Source organism: Pungitius pungitius, chromosome 5 (assembly GCF_949316345.1).
Source record: "Pungitius pungitius chromosome 5, fPunPun2.1, whole genome shotgun sequence".
Classification (NCBI taxonomy): Eukaryota; Metazoa; Chordata; class Actinopteri; order Perciformes; family Gasterosteidae; genus Pungitius; species Pungitius pungitius.
The window spans coordinates 11,231,268-11,250,570 of record NC_084904.1 but is presented as its reverse complement, the minus strand read 5'-3'; the positions used below and the strand labels follow the sequence as shown (position 1 = coordinate 11,250,570).

The 19,303-nt window shown below is 42.4% G+C and overlaps 1 protein-coding gene across 5 annotated transcripts; it reads left to right on the top strand.

Annotated features, from left to right (window-relative positions):
* The first annotated feature begins 154 nt into the window (after positions 1-154).
* On the top strand, positions 155-18,799 carry ap1b1 (adaptor related protein complex 1 subunit beta 1). 5 transcript variants are annotated; one of them, XM_037482425.2, is made up of 23 exons: positions 155-273; positions 1,733-1,793; positions 2,828-2,933; positions 3,040-3,175; positions 3,451-3,696; positions 3,794-3,984; positions 4,157-4,378; positions 4,543-4,663; positions 4,779-4,874; positions 5,142-5,257; positions 5,918-6,083; positions 6,544-6,642; positions 7,220-7,479; positions 7,703-7,910; positions 8,078-8,098; positions 8,906-8,935; positions 9,020-9,157; positions 9,244-9,389; positions 9,482-9,611; positions 11,835-11,919; positions 12,511-12,597; positions 12,979-13,133; positions 17,487-18,799. In XM_037482425.2, exons 2-23 carry the CDS (start codon positions 1,757-1,759, stop codon positions 17,559-17,561), a joined length of 2,871 nt encoding a protein of 956 aa, XP_037338322.2. In that variant the 5' UTR covers positions 155-273; positions 1,733-1,756; the 3' UTR covers positions 17,562-18,799. The 5 variants fall into 5 exon arrangements, with proteins under 5 accessions (XP_037338322.2, XP_037338323.2, XP_037338321.2 ...); XM_037482426.2 differs by having other exon boundaries at positions 239-316; XM_037482424.2 differs by having other exon boundaries at positions 248-358.
* Positions 18,800-19,303: the final 504 nt, after the last annotated feature.

Genomic DNA, 19,303 nt, shown 5'->3' with positions numbered 1-19,303 from the left:
GTGTTGTTAAGAATTGTGTTGTACTTAGAGGTGTTTCTCATTTTTAAACTGATTTAAATAGATGAACACAACATACGAAACAAATCTCATTTTAAAAGTCCACAGTTTCAATAAAGTGCTGTAAGGAACATCTTCTTTCAGAGTTGTTGAACCGCTGCTGTGAATGAAAGCTGACGTCGCGTAACTCATTGCCGACGTTACTTTTGTGGAAAGACGGAAGTAAATCGAGTGGGAGGGACGAAGGCCATCACAGCCCTCTGTACGCCTGTCACGGTAAGGTGTTTGTGGAGATTTTCCTCTCCTGATTCATTGTGGGGTGAGTGTAAATTTAACTCCAGAAGGCACGCTAATTCGTCTGGTAAGTTTTAAACCAGGCCGAAAGATTAAGAGCTTAACTGTCCCGACGTGGGTTTCCTTAAGCCTGTACCTAGAAGGTCATGTCTCCGCTTTAGGAGCTAGAAAAGTGACCAGAAGCTAGCCGACACCGACAGACACAGTGCACCGCAGAGCTAGCATTTAACACTAGTTTCATTCATCGAACTACTGCAAAGATGCAGGAATGGGCGAATCAATTATGCGTGAGTAATTGATCCAATAACGTCGTTAATTGCCGAACAGGCTGCAACAATATAACCAACTTAATCCCCGCATATTTAGTTTTATTTACCAGGATTATTACACTTTCGAGCCTGTTTTTCTAGCGTTAGCCTCATGCTAGTTTCATGCTAGCGAACCCTTCCCTTACTTTCTGGCTGAGTGAGCAGTCATGCCTTAAAGTCAGCTGACATTCGTGTGAAGTGCTCTAGTTGTTAATCTGAAAACCATTCAATGGTATGCTATCAGTTTAATGTCATAGTCGTATGGTGGCTGTGTGAACTCTCCCCATAAAAGTAACGCGACCGTAATCAGCTAGCTAGCTGTCGTCTTGTTAGCTCACTTAGCTCCGCTGTCAGTTGTATTAGCTAATGTTAGCCAATGATCGAATTTGGTTCGCTTGTGGCTAACCGCCTGTCTGTTTATTGACAGCTTAGGATACATGGAGCTCAGTGTAATTAAACTAGTGCATTAAATAAGTAACAATACTGAAACGCTCTCAATTGTTGACGCAGTTCATTGTCACGAACGTTAATGTCAAGTTAACGTTACAAACAGATCGTCTTCTTCCCTTCATGTTGGGATCTAATCACTGATAAACTCACTCTGAGGCCGTCACTGTTCCTGCAAGTTTCACAAACGCCATTAATAGACGTTTACTAATAGCTAATGTTGTGTTTTAGGAGCTCAGTTCAATTAATGGAAGGCACATTTTTATATATATTATATATATATAATATTTTTGTTCTTTAGATGCCGCCTATAAATCAGTGTAGCTAAGCAAGAACCATTAATCCATTATTAGCATTGTGGTAATGAAGGATCGTAACACGACTTAACTGTATATTTAAAACTAGACGCTAACCAGAAAATTCTCACAAAACAAAAACAAAAAGCAAACTGAGCAACATTGTTGGCAACATGCATTTTGACCAACACGTTTAAAAGGAAATTCAAGTGTTTTCTCAAAGAGATCCATTGTTTTCTTCTCTCGGATAGATCACTGCCAGACGGGAATTCCTCTTATTTTCCTGTGTTGGCACTTCCAGAGTTTCCTGTTGCTCTCGTGATGCTCAAAGTTTCCACTTCCACTCCACAAAGATAAACAGTCAACTCTCTGCCCCTCTATCCTTTGCAGGAGAATCGACAATTTGGATCCAAGATGACGGACTCCAAGTACTTCACCACTACCAAGAAAGGTCTGATGGCTGTTAGGTTAATTTAACAGATAACATGTACCTTCTAGTTACATGTTTGTTGTATGGATGTGTGCATTAACAATAGCTGGCTGGGCTAGAAATGTTCCTTTTTTGTTTTATCACCATGCTTGGTATCAACGTTGGTGCCAGGAAATGAACATCTCTGGCTATTGTAAATCAGATTAGACCTATTGAGCATTAACCGTGAGAGATTTAACTGTCCTGCTGTGCCTCCTGTTGTAATTGTGTAGCACTTCTCATGATCCGTAATTGAGCATAAGCCAACACACATAGGCTCTGGAGATGCAAACCAATGTTCATGTGGGATATTGTAAAGACTTGTTAGATTGGTAAGGTTGCTTGAGATTGTGGGTTTTCTGTGTCTCTGTCCAATGTTGCTGCGGGAGGGCTGTGGTTAACATCTTAAAGGAGATTTGGAGAGATTTATGGTTTACAATGTCAGTGAAACTCATAGTAGGTAGACTCAAATATAATCCCAAAATTGACCGTGTGCTGGTGGTGTAAGTTCATGCCGACAAACGCCTCCAGTAGCACATTTAACTGAAATTTGAAAAGTGAAAAAGTATCGCCACTCGTGGATAATGATAACCAGTTAATCATGGGAATATTTTTCTGTTGAAAATATGTATACAACGATGCACAGGTATGCAAAGTTTCATGTAATCAAATTGAAATTAATTTTTCTATCTCGTGTACTACATGTCACACTTTTTAAGTTAAGAGCACACCATATTGAATAATTGCCCAGCCTGCTTGAGATTTATTATACATCTTAAAATAAACAAATCTTTTAATCACTGGACCAGTTTAACTGTAACTGCAACTTTTGTAGTGGGGGGGAAAAAATAAATAAATCACTTGTGCACTCTCAGGATTGACAAACCAAAACCACTGATGCCAAAATCCACCCACCAGTCTCCTAAACAGCCAGGAAACAAGTCAATGCGGTGGTGCTCTTTTCCAGCGCCTACCTCCCATGTGTGTGTTTGATTTGTATGCTCTTGTGTGTTCAGGGGAGATCTTTGAGCTCAAGGCTGAGCTAAACAGTGATAAGAAAGAGAAGAAGAAAGAGGCTGTGAAGAAGGTCATTGCATCCATGACAGTGGGCAAGGATGTCAGGTGAGACAGGGAAAATAATCTCAAATATCCACACTGAAATAATGGACTGTAACAAATCATCTCCTTTGAATCGGTAGTCACTTTACACTTTGTCCCTCCTTTTTAGTGCTCTCTTCCCAGATGTTGTGAACTGCATGCAGACGGACAACCTGGAACTCAAGAAGCTGGTCTACCTCTACTTGATGAACTATGCAAAGAGTCAGCCGGACATGGCCATCATGGCTGTTAACACCTTTGTGAAAGTAAAGCCCAGTCTTTCTTAAAGTTAAAAAGTATATTAAATTACTTAAAGGGGCGTTTAAGTATTAACCTGTTCTAGTGGTAGGAGAAACACTAAAGAAACGTGAGCTCATTATAAAAGATTTATGGTGCCCCTTTTATCATTAGATGATTGAAGTGACACCTTAAAATATAATTAAATTCTGTACAGAATGTTGATGCAAACAAATGTTAAATAGTTAAGAATTTTTTATAAATTGTGGACAAAACCTATGACTCCTCTGAACCACCCATCTAGGACTGTGAAGATCCTAACCCTTTGATCCGGGCCCTCGCTGTTCGCACAATGGGATGCATCCGCGTGGACAAGATCACAGAGTACCTGTGTGAGCCACTGAGAAAATGTCTGAAGGACGAAGACCCGTATGTGAGGAAGACGGCCGCTGTGTGTGTAGCAAAGCTCCATGATATCAACGCCCAGTTGGTGGAGGACCAAGGCTTCCTGGACACCCTTAAAGACCTCATCTCTGACTCCAACCCCATGGTACGACTCCTCCATGCAGCCTTCTATCTAGCTATTTTCGTTCTTTATATTATATTTTTCTGGCAGCATTTACCTGTACGCTATTTTTCATCTTTAGGTTGTAGCAAACGCTGTGGCAGCGCTGTCTGAGATAGCCGAGTCTCACCCCAACAGTCATCTCCTGGACCTGAACCCTCAGACCATCAACAAGTTGCTGACTGCTTTAAATGAGTGTACAGAGTGGGGACAGATATTCATTCTTGACTGCCTGGCCAATTACACGCCTCGCGATGATCGAGAGTCCCAAAGGTAAGCGCAAGCACAGTAACATTCTGTATACTAATACTATTTGCTGTGTAAATATATAAGTAAGCTCTACCTGAGCAATGGATTAAGTTGTGTGCTTCAAATTTTTAGCAAAACACCCATTAAAACCCTGTGTAATATGTTTCTCCTTCTCTCTCCTCAACAATACCATCAGCATCTGTGAGCGCGTGACCCCACGGCTCTCCCACGCCAACTCTGCAGTGGTGTTGTCGGCTGTTAAAGTTTTAATGAAGTTCATGGAGATGCTGCCCAAAGACTTGGACTACTATGGCACCCTGCTTAAGAAGCTCGCCCCACCACTGGTCACTCTCCTCTCTGCTGAGCCCGAGCTACAATATGTGGCTCTTAGAAACATCAACCTTATCGTACAGAGACGGTAAATGTGGGGAGATCTCTTATGGAGGTCTCTTTTGTGTTCTTCATACCTCTTCGAACTTGCAGTTACTGTGTTATGCTGCTTTAGTGAAATTTCCTTTTACCTAATTGAATGTTTAACTACAGATTGCCCAAAATGAAAACCTTTCTTTCTCCTCTTTTTAGGCCAGAGATCCTGAAACACGAGATGAAGGTTTTTTTCGTAAAGTACAATGACCCAATCTATGTCAAACTGGAAAAGCTGGACATCATGATTCGCCTTGCATCTCAAGCCAACATCGCCCAGGTACTTCAGCCACAGCTGTAATACTATTGTTGAAAGACAATGCATGCTTTTACAAAATCAGAGCTATTGGTCACAACATCCCAACAGTGGCCCTGATGCTTGTCTCTCTCTGTAGGTCCTGGCTGAGCTAAAAGAATACGCCACAGAGGTGGATGTGGACTTTGTACGCAAAGCAGTCCGAGCGATTGGCCGCTGTGCCATCAAAGTAGAGGTGGGTGGAGATGCCGTCACCAGATGTTTTGTCGGTCAATCCCCTCTGTCAGCTATATTGTTCAGGACAAACCCATTGGTCTATATGATTGATATTATTTGTTTGTCCTTTTCAATTACTTAGATCATAACAACATTGTAAATGATAAAAAGCCATCAGTCAAGCAGAGTTTTTTTTTCACTAGATTTGTTGACATGTACACCACAATGTCAAACTAGTTTAAAACAAGTTAATTTAACAGATTTTCTTTTTCTTTACATTAACTAGCAATCAGCCGAGCGCTGTGTCAGCACGCTGCTGGACCTCATCCAAACCAAGGTCAACTATGTGGTGCAGGAGGCCATTGTGGTGATCAAGGACATCTTTCGCAAATACCCCAACAAGTAGGTTCCTTCTACAGCATTAGTGCGGTCACTTCGCTATACAGATTCACTGTTAGGAAATGCAGTGTTGAGTCTGCACTTTACTTGCTCGCCTAAACAGATATACAAGGCACTGATCGTCACAATTTAGTTACCCGTTCCACCTGACTGGTTTTCAGAGTGTTTGTAGACATCACTTAGAACCTCGCCTTAAATAGCACCTCGTCAAACAATCTATGGCAGACTGTGCTTTAGTGTGACTTCTGCTGCAGATCCCACGGAGTGGATTCATGTGCCAGACACAAACCCCCACCCACACAGTCAGTGGTAGACAATCTCTCCAAGGGGAGCGGCTTTGGCAGGTTTCCAGCTCGGCATGGCCCAAGCCTTTAGCTACCGGAGTCACTACCCACTCGAACATGGGCCCTTTCTATTAATTCAGACCTCGACTCAGTAGTTCTGCCTCGTAAATCATTTTAATAAAAGCATAAAGGGCAAACTTGATGCCTCAAACAGTGACTGGTTGATCATGTGGAAAGCGTAATGTGAGCTGGATGTGAAAGATGTTATCACGTTTAAAAGCTGGGGACATTCGGTGGCTGTTTATCAGTCTCTTCTTTTTGTCTCCAAATACCGTTGCGACATTTGAGTACCCATTATGTTGTTTGTGACCGTGTCCAGGTACGAGAGCGTTATAGCCACACTGTGTGAGAACCTGGACTCCCTGGATGAGCCGGAGGCGCGTGCCGCCATGATCTGGATTGTGGGAGAGTATGCTGAGCGCATTGACAATGCTGATGAGTTGCTGGAGAGCTTTTTGGAGGGTTTCCATGATGAAAGCACTCAGGTGTGTTCAGCAGCAGTTTGGGCACGTTGCGATTTACAGAATGGGAAGTCCGTATTGAATGGTGGTGTTCCCAATAATTAGCATTCAGTACTGAGATGTCAACACACGTTGGTTTCTGAACTGATTTAAATGTATCTGTAAGTTGATGTAAATGGAATGTACATTTTGTCCATAATTGAATTAATATGCTAATTATGACCATTTAAGACAAAAGGATCAAATAATAAGCCAATAATTGGGTAAATTACTGTTATACACAGTGCATTCACGGGAAACCTAATCCCTTAGAGTTAAAAGGAGTTCATTTATTCCTTGTGTGTTGCGGATAAGAACACGTCTTTGTTAAAGAACCTTGTTAAGATGCAACTTGACACTAGTCTTAGGCTAGATTGTATACACGCCAGCTTTAATGGATTTTTGTGAGCTGTAACCTGCTGTGTTTGTTCACTGCTTCCTCCAGGTGCAGCTACAGCTGCTGACGGCAATCGTCAAGTTGTTCCTGAAAAAGCCCACCGAGACCCAGGAGCTGGTGCAGCAGGTGTTAAGTCTAGCTACTCAGGTGGGAAACAAACAAACAAACAAACAAACATACACACACACACTTATGTATCCTCACTTGCTCAGATCTGTCCATATCTTTAGTTTGTACAATATGTTCTAGTCAGACGTGCTTCTGACTGAGTTCTCATTTGTACGGACTCTTTCCAGGCACACTAGACTAGTGCACAATGAGTCTGAGCCTTGGATCCCCCGGTGGATTGAGCTTATTCTGCTGTGACACTTTATGGGGTGTGACAAGTGACTTGATTTACAAAATGGAAATTTACATTATTAGACAACTATAATGTATGACTATTACATGCTTCACTAAGTTGTACATCTTGTGTGTATGTTATATAGATGACATGTAATATAGATATGTCATTGCAAAATATCTTACAAACATTGCAAACTGCTCTGAACACGCAAGTTTCTTTTGATTTAGTTGCAAGCCTGTCACGTTTGGCTGATGACTTTGAATCGTTGCTCAGTCCCTCAGGTTGGGGCCAAAGCCCAAAACATGCATTGATAATTTACTAAACAGTCTTCATTAGTACTCATTCTCCATCCCTGTTTTTCGGCTTCTCTCTCTGCAGGACTCTGATAACCCAGACCTCAGGGACCGCGGCTACATCTACTGGCGCCTGCTCTCGACGGACCCTGTGGCCGCCAAGGAGGTGGTTCTGGCTGAGAAGCCCCTGATCTCTGAGGAGACGGATCTGATTGAGCCCACGCTGCTGGAGGAGCTCATCTGCCACATTGGTACCCTGGCCTCTGTCTACCACAAGCCTCCCAGTGCTTTTGTTGAGGGTAGCCGTGGAGTTCAGCATAAGAGACTCCCCGCCAATGCTGGATCGTGAGTCATGCACTTTTTAAATTCATTTTTTAACATGATATATGGCAGGCAAATATTCAATCTCTTTTTAGTTAAGAGGATCTTGCTTCTTGACTCAACGATGTTTTTTAATTATATTTGAAATTTTAAAATTTCCCGCAGCGTTGAGCCATTCTGTGTAAATAATAATCCAAATAATTGCAAATGCGAGACGTAATATATTTTTCTTTTTTCTTTCTACTAGTGGCGAGAGTGTTGAGAGCCCAGATCCAGGTTCTGCTGCTGGAGTCACCGAGGCACCTCCTGCCGTCATCCCATCCCAAGGAGACCTCCTCGGAGATCTGCTTAATCTGGACCTGACACCTACTACCACCACTGGACCACCACCACCCACTACCTCCGGTATGCAGATGGGGGCTATGGACCTTCTTGGCGGAGGACTGGACAGCCTGGTAGGTCTTTTACACCAGTGGTACCCCTCCCCTCCCCCGTTGGCCAGTCCGTCCGCAACAACTACTATATCTTTGTATATCTTTTCTCTTTTTTCCCCCCCTACCTTTGTTGGTGCTTTTTCTTTTGACTTTTGTTTCCCTTTCTTTGTTCAATGCTGCACCTGCAGATGGGGGATGAGTCTGAGCCGGTAACTACATGGAGGGAGAGGGACAACATTATTAAACCATGTCAGGCCCCTTCAGACGATCAATTTGATCCCTGTTGTTTTTACTGTAGTTCTTATGCATCAATCGGATGTTTTCAATAATTTACTATATTTTATTGTGATATCTACACTAAGCAAGTCTTTAAATCTCGAGTCCATCTCTTCTCTATTCTCTGGGCTCTGCATTATTTCAATCAGCCGCCCATTCCCCTGCGGACGGACCCTCATCAGTCCCCATCGCCCCCAGATTACAGCCCCACAGAGGTTTGTCCAGGGGGCCACGCTGGACCAGTAAAAGCCAGCAACAGTCTAGACCCCGCCCCCTCCTGTCCTCCGTTGTACCACTTTGTCCTTTGAGTAGTTCACCATAGCAGTGCTCTGTACCTTTTGTGTTGTCCTACTCCATTTAGGTGAGCTTTATGCACATTTTGCCTCAGTTTCTTGTCAAATATTAGTAGTAAATTTTTGTCACTCTGTGGAATGACTTTTTTTGCAACACCAATCTTTTTCACTATGCCCCAAACCTGTTAATTACCACTATAGACTCATTTAGTGACCAGCATTTAAACAAAAGCTATTGGGTTTTAATAGCATATCCGCTTGACTACTCTGGGCAGCGACTGGTCTGAGTTTTTCTCCTGTGCTGTTGTCTTTCCTTCTCCTTTCACTTGTACGAAGTGGTACCCCATAGCTGTCATTAACCAAGTGAAGGCATTTCTTACACCTTCCCACCGTCGTCCAGTGTTATTAAGTGCTGTTCCAGCAGATAACCTTTTTTTTATTATCCAGCTTGGTGGAGACATTGGAGGAAATCCTGCTGTAAGTAATTTGTTTGAGATTTTATCAAACTGAATACGGTACACGGCGAACTTCTATGTTAATGTGCTTCTGCGTGGCCCACAGATGGGGGCTGCTTTCGGTGCTGCACCCGCTACGATGCCAGCCTCTTTCAACGCCCCTGTTAGCGGCGGTCTGGATGACCTGTTTGATCTGGGAGGTGGAGTTGGAATGCCCATGGGAGCCCTCAACCCCCCAAAAGCAGTGAGTCAAAGATTAGAGATGCTGGATAACGATGTAGCACCAGTGTTTGGGTTGCACAAGACATATGTGATCATGTCTCTGCTCAGGTCTGGCTTCCAGCCATGAAAGCCAAGGGTTTGGAGATATCAGGCGTTTTTGTCCGCCGTGCTGGGGTCATCCAAATGGAGATGACCCTCACTAATAAAGCTATGAGTGTCATGACTGATTTTGCCATCCAGTTTAACAGAAACAGGTAAGACCATCTACTAAGACACATGTTGAGATTTCTATCAGTCAACACATTTTGTGACAATCAACCCTTTTCCCTTGTGTGTTCCTCTGAAGCTTTGGTCTCGCTCCGGCTGGTCCACTTCAGATTCTCACTCCTCTTAGCCCCAACCAGAGTATTGAAGCGGCCCTTCCTCTCAGCACTGTGGGGCCAGTCATGAAGATGGAGCCTCTGAACAACCTGCAGGTAATACAGAAGCATTGTGTATTTCCCCTGAGTTTGTTGTGACGGCTGGTTTATGATTTGGTTGAAAGATATTTTTGTATCCCTGCATCTGCAACATTACCCTTTCAAACATTTAACGTTATCTTTAAAACATGAAGTCTTTGTTCTGCCATGCTAACAACTTCTTTATATTCATTGCATTCTGCTTTCCCAGCTGTTGGTTGAGTGTACTCCTCCCATACTGCACATTCTTATGATTCTTACGATCTTAAATGATCGTTACTCTGGTGTTCTCTAGTAACATAGCGCTGGGTTTTAATGCCTGCACTGGGGCAACAGCCGTGGACAGAGTCAAAATGTTTTATGATTCTGCGCTCGTCCGTCCATCTGGTCCATTCTCTAGAACCTAATATTTCAGTAACGTCACCAGGGAAACGCTTCAAATTTGACAAGTTAGAAATGTGTTCTGGCTGTTATTCAGCAATACAATTCTCCTGTTGTGAATACAACATGAAACAACCATCAAAACGCTTGTGGGTTCTCAGTAAACCGAGCGGCCGAGTCTGGCTAGTGTTTGATCAGCGTGGTGCTTTTAACTAGGCACAGAATTGAGGGATGGTGTGCAGCTGGAGGGAGAAGATAAGAGTGACGAGGGGTGTGATCGAGGTGTGGCTCATGATGGGACGCACAGCACATGGCTCCTTTGTTTCTCCTGGCCTCAGCAGGTCTGCTAACCTATCCACCTTGCTGCCTCTATTTACAGCGAAAATGGTAAAGTCCGCAATGAAAAAATACTACAGTGGTCCCGAATTTGTGATGGCTGAATAACTTCTTTTGGAACCAGACTTTTAAGTAAACATAGCATGTGATCGATCATGAAGTAACAACACTAGCTACATTACAGCATGAAAACTCCAGAGACAGCAACTTGACAACAGCACTACTACAACCAACATTGTGCGCTCGCTTAGTTATTCACAGCATAGCTGCTTATTCAAGCTCTCTGATTGGTTCCTCGGTATGTCTGTCTACTTTTATTGCCCAATCCTTTAATGGGAAGGAAGGGGGGAGAGACAATTGCTCTACAGCCTCCCAGAGAAATTTCTGCCATGAACCCTCTGCCGTTCAGTGGAAGGATTTAAAGTCTAAAAAAAAAAAGAACCATTGATGTGGAAAGAGAGGAGACCGGCTCAATCATAAGTCTTCAGCATGTCAACAGTGCTTGTGTAATTAGTAAATTTGAGTAGATTTGAATGTCAATCACAATTTTGCCCACAGTTGAGAGTAAATATAAGAATTTTGTCACGACTATATTAACAGGCACATGTTAAATGCTTGGATGCTCATACCAAATAATAATAATGAATGTTTTCTTCTTTGAGTATTTGGTGCACAGCTATTTTTTATGCTAGTGAAGAGCACCACAAGCAGACTTTAGAAACCTAGAGATTGATGCAGTACATGCCGTAATATTTTACATTTCAGTAAGCAGAAGTTTGTCTTCTGCCTTCCTTAAACATACTTTATGATGAAGTGAGATTTTAGTTCACATACAGACTAGAGCTTTGCACCAGAGCGTTGCACTCAGGAACGAGATGCTCCAATGAATTATTCACGAGTCATTTTTTAGCGTCAGGCCACTTCTGTTACTTGAGGTGCCTCGATGACACAGCTGCTCTGATGTTTTAGTGTCTTGAACTTTTGACAGTAAAAGATCCTGACTAAGGAACTATAAAGATAGACCTGCTCCTGTTATGTGCTACTTTTCTTTCCTTTTGTGTCTATTTTCTTATTTGGGTATTTGATATTTAACCACTGTCTCTCTATATTTCAATATTTATTTAATCCCTTTATCATTTAAAAAAGTATATTTATTGTAGATGTTACAATAAAACTTTTCCACGTCGCATGCATCAATATAGGTATTGTGCTTTATTTTGAGTGGTGCATGACAGTTTGGTACAAATGCACAAACCATTACACCCCTATTGGCTTGTAAAGAGTGTTCGCTGATATTCTTTGGCAAATAATAGCCTGCTGCTTCTTGACCTGCTATGATGGAATATCAGTGAACAGTATCAGATCTTTGGGAGAGTGGGATTCCCGGAGGACTGTTGTCTCGTTCACCTAACGGCACACGTACACCAGCAACGTCCATCCGTGAAGGGCACTTGAAGAGTAATTGTCCATGTTCCTGTTCCTCCTCCTGTCGTCCCTCCTCCCGTGATGTAATCGCTCTCGCAGGTGGCTGTTAAGAACAACATTGACGTATTCTACTTCAGCTGCCAGTACCCCATCAGCATGCTGTTCGTGGAGGACGGGAAGATGGGTGAGTGTCTCTCAGCTAAACTTCTTCACACAAAAGCTCCAAAATCCCGCCTGACGCCAAAGGAACACACACTCGTCTGTCTGTAATCTTTCCCCTCTGAGCTGCACAGTTGCTCCTGGCCAAAGTGCTCCATTATTTTATATCTCGAACAATATAACATGTTTTATGATAATTCAAATGTACAAAATAGTCAATTAAAATACCCAAATGGTCAAGGTTATTTTTAATACTCCTATTGTTTTGTGGTTCCTGTCTGAATTTTCTTCAGCCAGAGAACGTAGTAGCCCCTGTTTCCAGCTTCACCCTCCCATGTTTATGGTCAGGACATAAAGCCTCGTCTAAATGACGTAAATATTGGTGTAACGCAGTTTATCCAGTATTTTTTATATTGTTTTGATAACAATTGTTGCCCAGCTCTGCTGTAGAAATGTGTTGCCATTTTTTTCCCATGCATCTTCAGTTGCAGCGGCAGGAAACCTTGTGTCTTATGTGGAATGAAACTACTCTCTACCTTTTTTTTACAAATCCTAATTCTCATACTGTGCACACTTGTGCTTTTGGACTACCATGTTTGTGCCTCTTTGTCCACAGAGCGGCAGGTGTTCCTTGCCACATGGAAAGACATTCCTAATGAGAACGAGTCCCAGTTTCAGATCAAAGACTGCCATCTCAACTCAGGTGAGAAAGATGAAAGGAGAGCAGAGAGTGCACCACATGAAGGGGCCACACAGCTGCTTCATTGTATGTTGAAACCGCCGTCTCAAATCTTCACTAATAGAGTGAAATGCTTTTGATGAGCGGCAGTTCCCCGTTAACGAGTGATCATTTGTTATACACAAGCGTGAGAGCAGCTGAGCAGGATTCCTAATGACAGCGAGGCAGAATGTAGAGAAAAATTAATTCCGAATTAGCGGCTGTATCTTTCTCGCGGGGATGGCCTGGGGTGATGAATGGAAAAGTAAATCCTGTATTGCCCAACATTTAATGATTGACAGTTGAAACTAGTAAGTACAGATGAACGTTTTACTTACTACATTTCTGATCACGTTCCTACAACAGATGCCGCCTCCAACAAACTGCAGAGTAGCAACATCTTCACCATAGCCAAGCGCACAGTGGAGGGTCAGGACATGCTGTATCAGTCCATGAAGCTCACCAACGGCATCTGGGTGCTGGCCGAGCTGAGGGTGCAGGCAGGAAACCCAAACTACACGGTGAGTACTGTGCCGCTGGCAGTCGGATGAACTTTTGCTGCGTTTTGCTGTTAACCACCAAGAAAAATTAAATTAGCATTTTAGATATAGGAGATATTTAACATAGTAATTTACTTTATGTTGTATGTATATTCAATTCGACATGTTGACATTATAACTGCAGCGTAATCAGGGACAACTAGATTGAACCTGTCCTGGCGTAAAATGAACACATTGTTATACATTTTCATGCCGTATGAGGAGGAACATTTAATATTTCTGATATTTTTCATCAAGCGGTGAAGACGTCACTCTGTAGAATGGCTCAACTGAGGCTGTTGTGTGTGCGATGCTAATTTCCCAATAATAGCCCAAATGTATTTTGGGAGGTGTAAGTTTTGCAAGTATTTGATGTTGAGGAAAGGGTTGGTAACTGCAGCATATACACTCTGTTACAGTAATACTGGTTTATAGAAAATACTAAAATAATAAACGGTTAAAGAAATGGAAATTAGTCATTTTCACAAGATCTTCATAACTATGCTTCAAATTAGACACTGTATTTATATACAGGTAAAAATAAAATCCTTTTTTTTCCCCCACTGCCTTTTTAATCCAGTGTGCACTACTGACCTGCCATCTCATATTATTTACCGAGACTTTCATATCTAGAGCTTTGGTTATTTTCAGTGGCTGTAATCAAGTGAACCAGAGATGCCTCTTTTCAGTTTCCATGTTGGTTACTCACCATGAAAACTGAAACCCACATTTTGGTTTGATTGGTATTAGAGATCGGCCCCATAATAAATCAAAATGGATTGGAGAATGGCTTCACTAATCAGACGGTGTAGGAACTTCCATTTGCCACTCGAGCCCAAATTACAGCCTGACAGGCTGAATTAAGTTCGTATGATGACGTTGGCAAAATACTGCCATCACCAATGGAGACGAATGATGTAAGAGAAAGAAAAGAGCGATAGGGGGGGGGAAATCAGTTTGAGGTGGCAGTGATTGGAGGGGGGGGGGAACTCTAGTTTTAGTGATTCAACCGTTCGTGTATTCTATAGTGTTCTCCATTGATGTTGCGTGTCTCTGCTCTTGATGGATGGTTTGGCTTAGAAATTCTGCATGACTGGCGTCCAGAACGATGACCTTGATGCGATTCCTCCCACCTCATCACTCTTTCAGTTAATGTTTTTATTTATAGGTTACGCTCGCTTTTTTTCCTTTTTTTCGTCTAGACTAATCAATTTGTCGGTCACACAGCTCTCGCTCATTAATTCCTCGGGTTATCTGACACCTTCAAGTGGTACGTCCTTCTGTATGCTGATCTCTTATATGAGATTATAAATGTAACATACTTATTTCCTTGAGAAACTACTACTAGGTCTAAGTGGGGAAAATGTTTACATAATTATTTAAAGTGCATTTATTTTTGTTTCTGTGGAGCTGGTGTTAATTTTTTTTGTTTTCTTTTGGTCTTTTTTATATTCTCTTCCACACCCTCATTTCTGTATTTTTTAAATTCACATAGATGCTCAGCAGGGCAAGCGGGGCAGCCTCTTCCTAAAAGGTGCAATATAAATTGTTAATTGGAGAGGAGACTAGAGCTGTAAGTCTACAGTGCGTTCTTGCTCGTTCTCTGGCTGCAGCGCCGTCCCTTAGGCGTCAAAGACGAGCTGCTGACAAACAGCAGCTATTTTTAGAACTGAAGACCAGACATAGACACAACTGTAATTTGTTATGAGTTCAAACGTGCAGCAGCGTTGGCTCTGTGCTTGTGGTGTTTTAAGTGCCTCAATGTTCACACATGTTGCTTGATACCTTGTAACTAAGTTACTGACTATAGCAGCTTTACGTTTCCACAGTAAAGTGTCAGCAGCTCTCAAATTCCCCGCAACTGACTTGCATGGAGCTCATGTATACTTTATAGTTTTTACTGTGGGGAATTGGAACACCTGCATATCCTTTTGACGTGAGGCGCTGTCTCCTGTCCCCATGGCAACTATGTGAACAGAGATGTTTGCTGATTTTCTCTTTGCAGCTCCTGAGCTCATCATTTTTAAAGTTTTGATCAAAGTTGGCTTCGACACAGAAATGGACTGCAGGTTTGCTGCCCTGCACACAGACGTAACCCGCTGACCTTCTACATGCATTGGAACAAACCAGGAACATTCATATCATGAGAAAATGCATTGCTGTCTCCCTTCAGACATTCTGTCACATTATTATACCACTTACCTGAGAATTGATCCTACGGTGGGTAGTCGATGAGAAGGACTGCTCTGTGCTAATGTTTTAAATTATTTCTACAACAATGGGATGAACTAACATAATTTGTCAGGTATTAATTGAACTGGATGAACCAGAACAAGACACACTTGTCTTATATTCTATCCATAGCACGCGTCTTGATTTAGCTACTCACACTGCATGGATATAGTTAACCCATGCAGGGGACATGCTGAACGAAACATCTAATGAAAGTCATGATCTACACTCCGTTCTGATTTTAAACGGCTGTTGCTCAGTAAACTAGGTTGTGGTTAACTATTCCAAATGTCATAATTTAGATGCATAACCCTTTATCAAACATGAAAATACCTTGATCGTATCTCTATGCCCTCCTGCGATGCTGCATTGCTGCTTTGCTTCAGAGAACTGCAGGGGCCACGTTTTTATATAGATAGTGCAGTATTTTAGGTTTGAACCCATGTGTTTCTCATTGGAGGATTTTGGTTGAAAAGACTTGTACCATGTCCATATCAAAGCATTGGAAATTTGGAAAAGAGAGTTGTGTTAACACCTTGATATCATCCTTTTTTTACCAGCAGGACTTAAAATGGATAAATTCCTCAGTTTCTGGCTCTTAAAAAAACTGTTTCTACATTTCCTCCCATCCTTTACCCCATGCTCACAGGAGAGCTGTGCTTAAATGTTTCCAGCCGCTGCATGCATTGGTAAAGAGCTCAGAGTCGAAGGCAACACTTAAAGACTGGTGCAGTACCAGCGCTCTATTCCACTGCTGCTTTGTGGTATCACACACACACGCTCACCCACCTTTGGTGGTACTTAGGATCCCTTCAGGGAAGGGTGGGCCTGCTGTAAAACCTGTTGTCAGTCACTCACCAGAACTCATACTTACTGACTGACCACTATTATTCTAGCAGCTGTTGCCAGTCTCAAAGGGGAAGCATTTGCACTGTTCTCACAATAAAGCACCACAATATTTATATTGGATCCCATTTCAGAACTACAGGAAAATAAGCAAGTGCTCAAAAACAAGCCCTTTCAGCATGTTGAGCTGTTGCTGATGAGAGATATACAATACATGGGGAAATCCAGCACCGTGGTGATCTGGTTCTCGTCCAACTTGTTGCATGTAGCTTCTCCTTTTCGATGCCAGCTCTCCATTGTCTGCTGGCTAGTAAAGAACATCCAGTCCCCAAAATGCTTTCATCACTCAAACTAAAAGGCAGATTTGTAAATGTCAGAGGTGTTCTTGTATTTAGTGTCTCTAAACCACTTGTAGCATTTCTGCACTGCGATTAACCCTCTCCCAAAAAAAGAATACTAGTTTCCTCCAAACAAATGTGACTTTGAGAAATGACTGATGAAAGCTGAAAGAGCAACAATGAGTAAGAGGCAGTGTGTGCGTCGAGGCAGGACGACTGCACAACTACCTGGGACTTTAAGGGCTCAGTTTGTCACAGGAGAAAGCATGGCTGCTTCTGATTGTGCAGCAATTTGTTGGTGAAACTTATTTTTCAATATTCAGAATCCTTGTTTCCTGTATTTAATAAGTGCGGTACAATGGCTGTGACCTCGTATAATTATTTGAAAGCTCCAGCTGTCTTGGGTTTGTGGATCTGAGGAATCATCTGCAGTCTGATTGCTGGTGGGAGGGAATAACTTCCTTTGAAACTATCAAATCATAAACCTGCACCCAGCTGAAACATCAAAGAGTGGAGAGGATGCCTCCTCCTGCTCTAGTGGCTTTCTGTCTATATTGCCGTCTCTCATGAGACTAAAGCATAGTTACAATAAAGACACCAAAATATAATGAATTTGGTCTCTCAGAAAACAAACAAAGTGGCCTCTGCTTCTTGTTTATACCCACAGGTGCATGAAGACGATATTAACAAAGCTCATTTCTGATGTTTGCCAGATGAAGAGCTCCATAGACGATGCAGAAGTCACACTGTTGCTTTCTAAGTTCAGTCTTGGTTGCCGAAGGTTTATGGGATTTTCTACGGATGCTAAATTTGGTTCTAAATGTTAAACAGCAAACATTTATGAAACCTACGTCTTGAAAACCCTTTGATTTGTTCAGTAATACCATATTTAACCGTGTCCAACTGTGCTTTCCTCCAGATCTCCCTGAAGTGCCGAGCTCCAGAGGTCTCCCAGTGCGTTTTCCAGAACTACGAGGCGGTGCTGAAGAACTGAACCTCCTGGGCGTTTCCCTAGATCTCCATCACCCACAACCACATTGCAAACTAATGCAGCGCAAGGTGTTGGCGCTCTATATGTCAATCCAGCTGTTAATTTGGGATGTTTTATGATAATGGTCCGGTTTTGATACATCACTTTTTTTTTCTCTCCAAAGACTGCAGATAATCTTGGTTCACTGCCTTGGTTTGCAATATCTTGTTTCTTACCCGAAAAGATTTAGTTTCAGGACGTTATCCTCTGATCTATTTCCCAAATGATCACTTTCATATTATTGCTCTTCAACTCTGTGACGGCTGGTATTTTTTCAGAGACGGACTGCTGTATTCCCGTGACTGTTTTCCCTGTGTGAGGCTTTTTAATCATTATCAAGCCCCACTACTGCAATTTGCAGTCTAATTTTAGCGTCTGCAATCAGCATATGAATCATCGCGGTCTGCTTATTTATTTAGGGTTCCTCAAGAAAAAAAGCTTTAACTTTCTTGACCCGTAAGCATGTGTGAAGTGGCTGTAGAAAAGACACAGACATACTTAGAAATAGCATTATGTTTGTCTTTTTCCAGTTTTCTTTGGTGTTTGTGCATCTTCTGCCATCCCCAAAGGCGTTCTTTTTCATTCTCCATCAATGTCTGGACATTTTGGAGCAGCAGTCCTCCACTGCATTCTGGTTTTCTTAGTCATTCCATCGTTTGATGTGTGTGTGTATATACTTGTTAGCGTTCATATAGTAAGCTGAGAGCAACCCCCCCTCCCCCACGCATCAATGACGTCCATTCGATGTTCTCCCGATCCTTTTATCTCTATCACTTTCATTCTGGTGCAGCCTGTTGAGTACCGTGCCCCACTTGGATGAAGGATCACGTCTTAAACATATGATGCCATGGCTCGAGACACACTAAGTAATAAGTATACATGTAGGTAGCACACTGTTTACATGCAGTGTTCCTGTTCTACCTATAGACTGGCCCAGATTAATTGGATTCCTGTTTCAGTCCTTACTCTGAGGGCCTTATTGTCGCCTCCCCAGGATGTGTCTGTCCTCGTGAACAGCTGGTCGAGATCACAACCGAGGTGGCTGTGAACCCTGAGCACGCGGTTGTGTGTGGTGAAGGCATTTTCATTTGAAACGCTGTAAAATTAAAAAGAATCTTATGTTAATCCGTAAGAATTTCATTAACAGGATTTTGTTAATTGTGTGTACATCAAAAGAACGATTAAAACTCTTGATAAATTCACATCCGTGTTCAGTTATTAATGTGAAGAAAATGCTTGAAACGGCATGAAGCAGTTTGTTTCACAGGATGCAAAATGTTTCCTGATTTTATATGCTTGGTTAAGTCAAAGTCCATTCCCAATGTCCCATGAAGCCAGCGTCCATTGTTTACACACACACACACACACACACACACACACACACCCTTTATAATCATTGACCTTTTGAGGCGTCAACGTCTCCTCTCGTGGGCTGCTCAGCTTCGCTGTGACACGATTGGCCGCCCTCACAGCTTCGCATACGAAGTCTTTGTTGTTCCACCTTTAGTAGTGAGTCTTGAGTTTAATCCATGCCCAGGTGCACCTTCAAGTTTGCAGCAGCTCCTCTGGAGGTTTGGCCAGACTGTTTTAAGGTCTGAGCTGCGAGAAGGCTTGGATAAGATTTCCACTGCATCACCCCGTGCAACACTCTTGTCTCACCTGTTCCTCTGTGGACGCTAAAGGTCGGCTCTCTTAAGCAGAGAGGA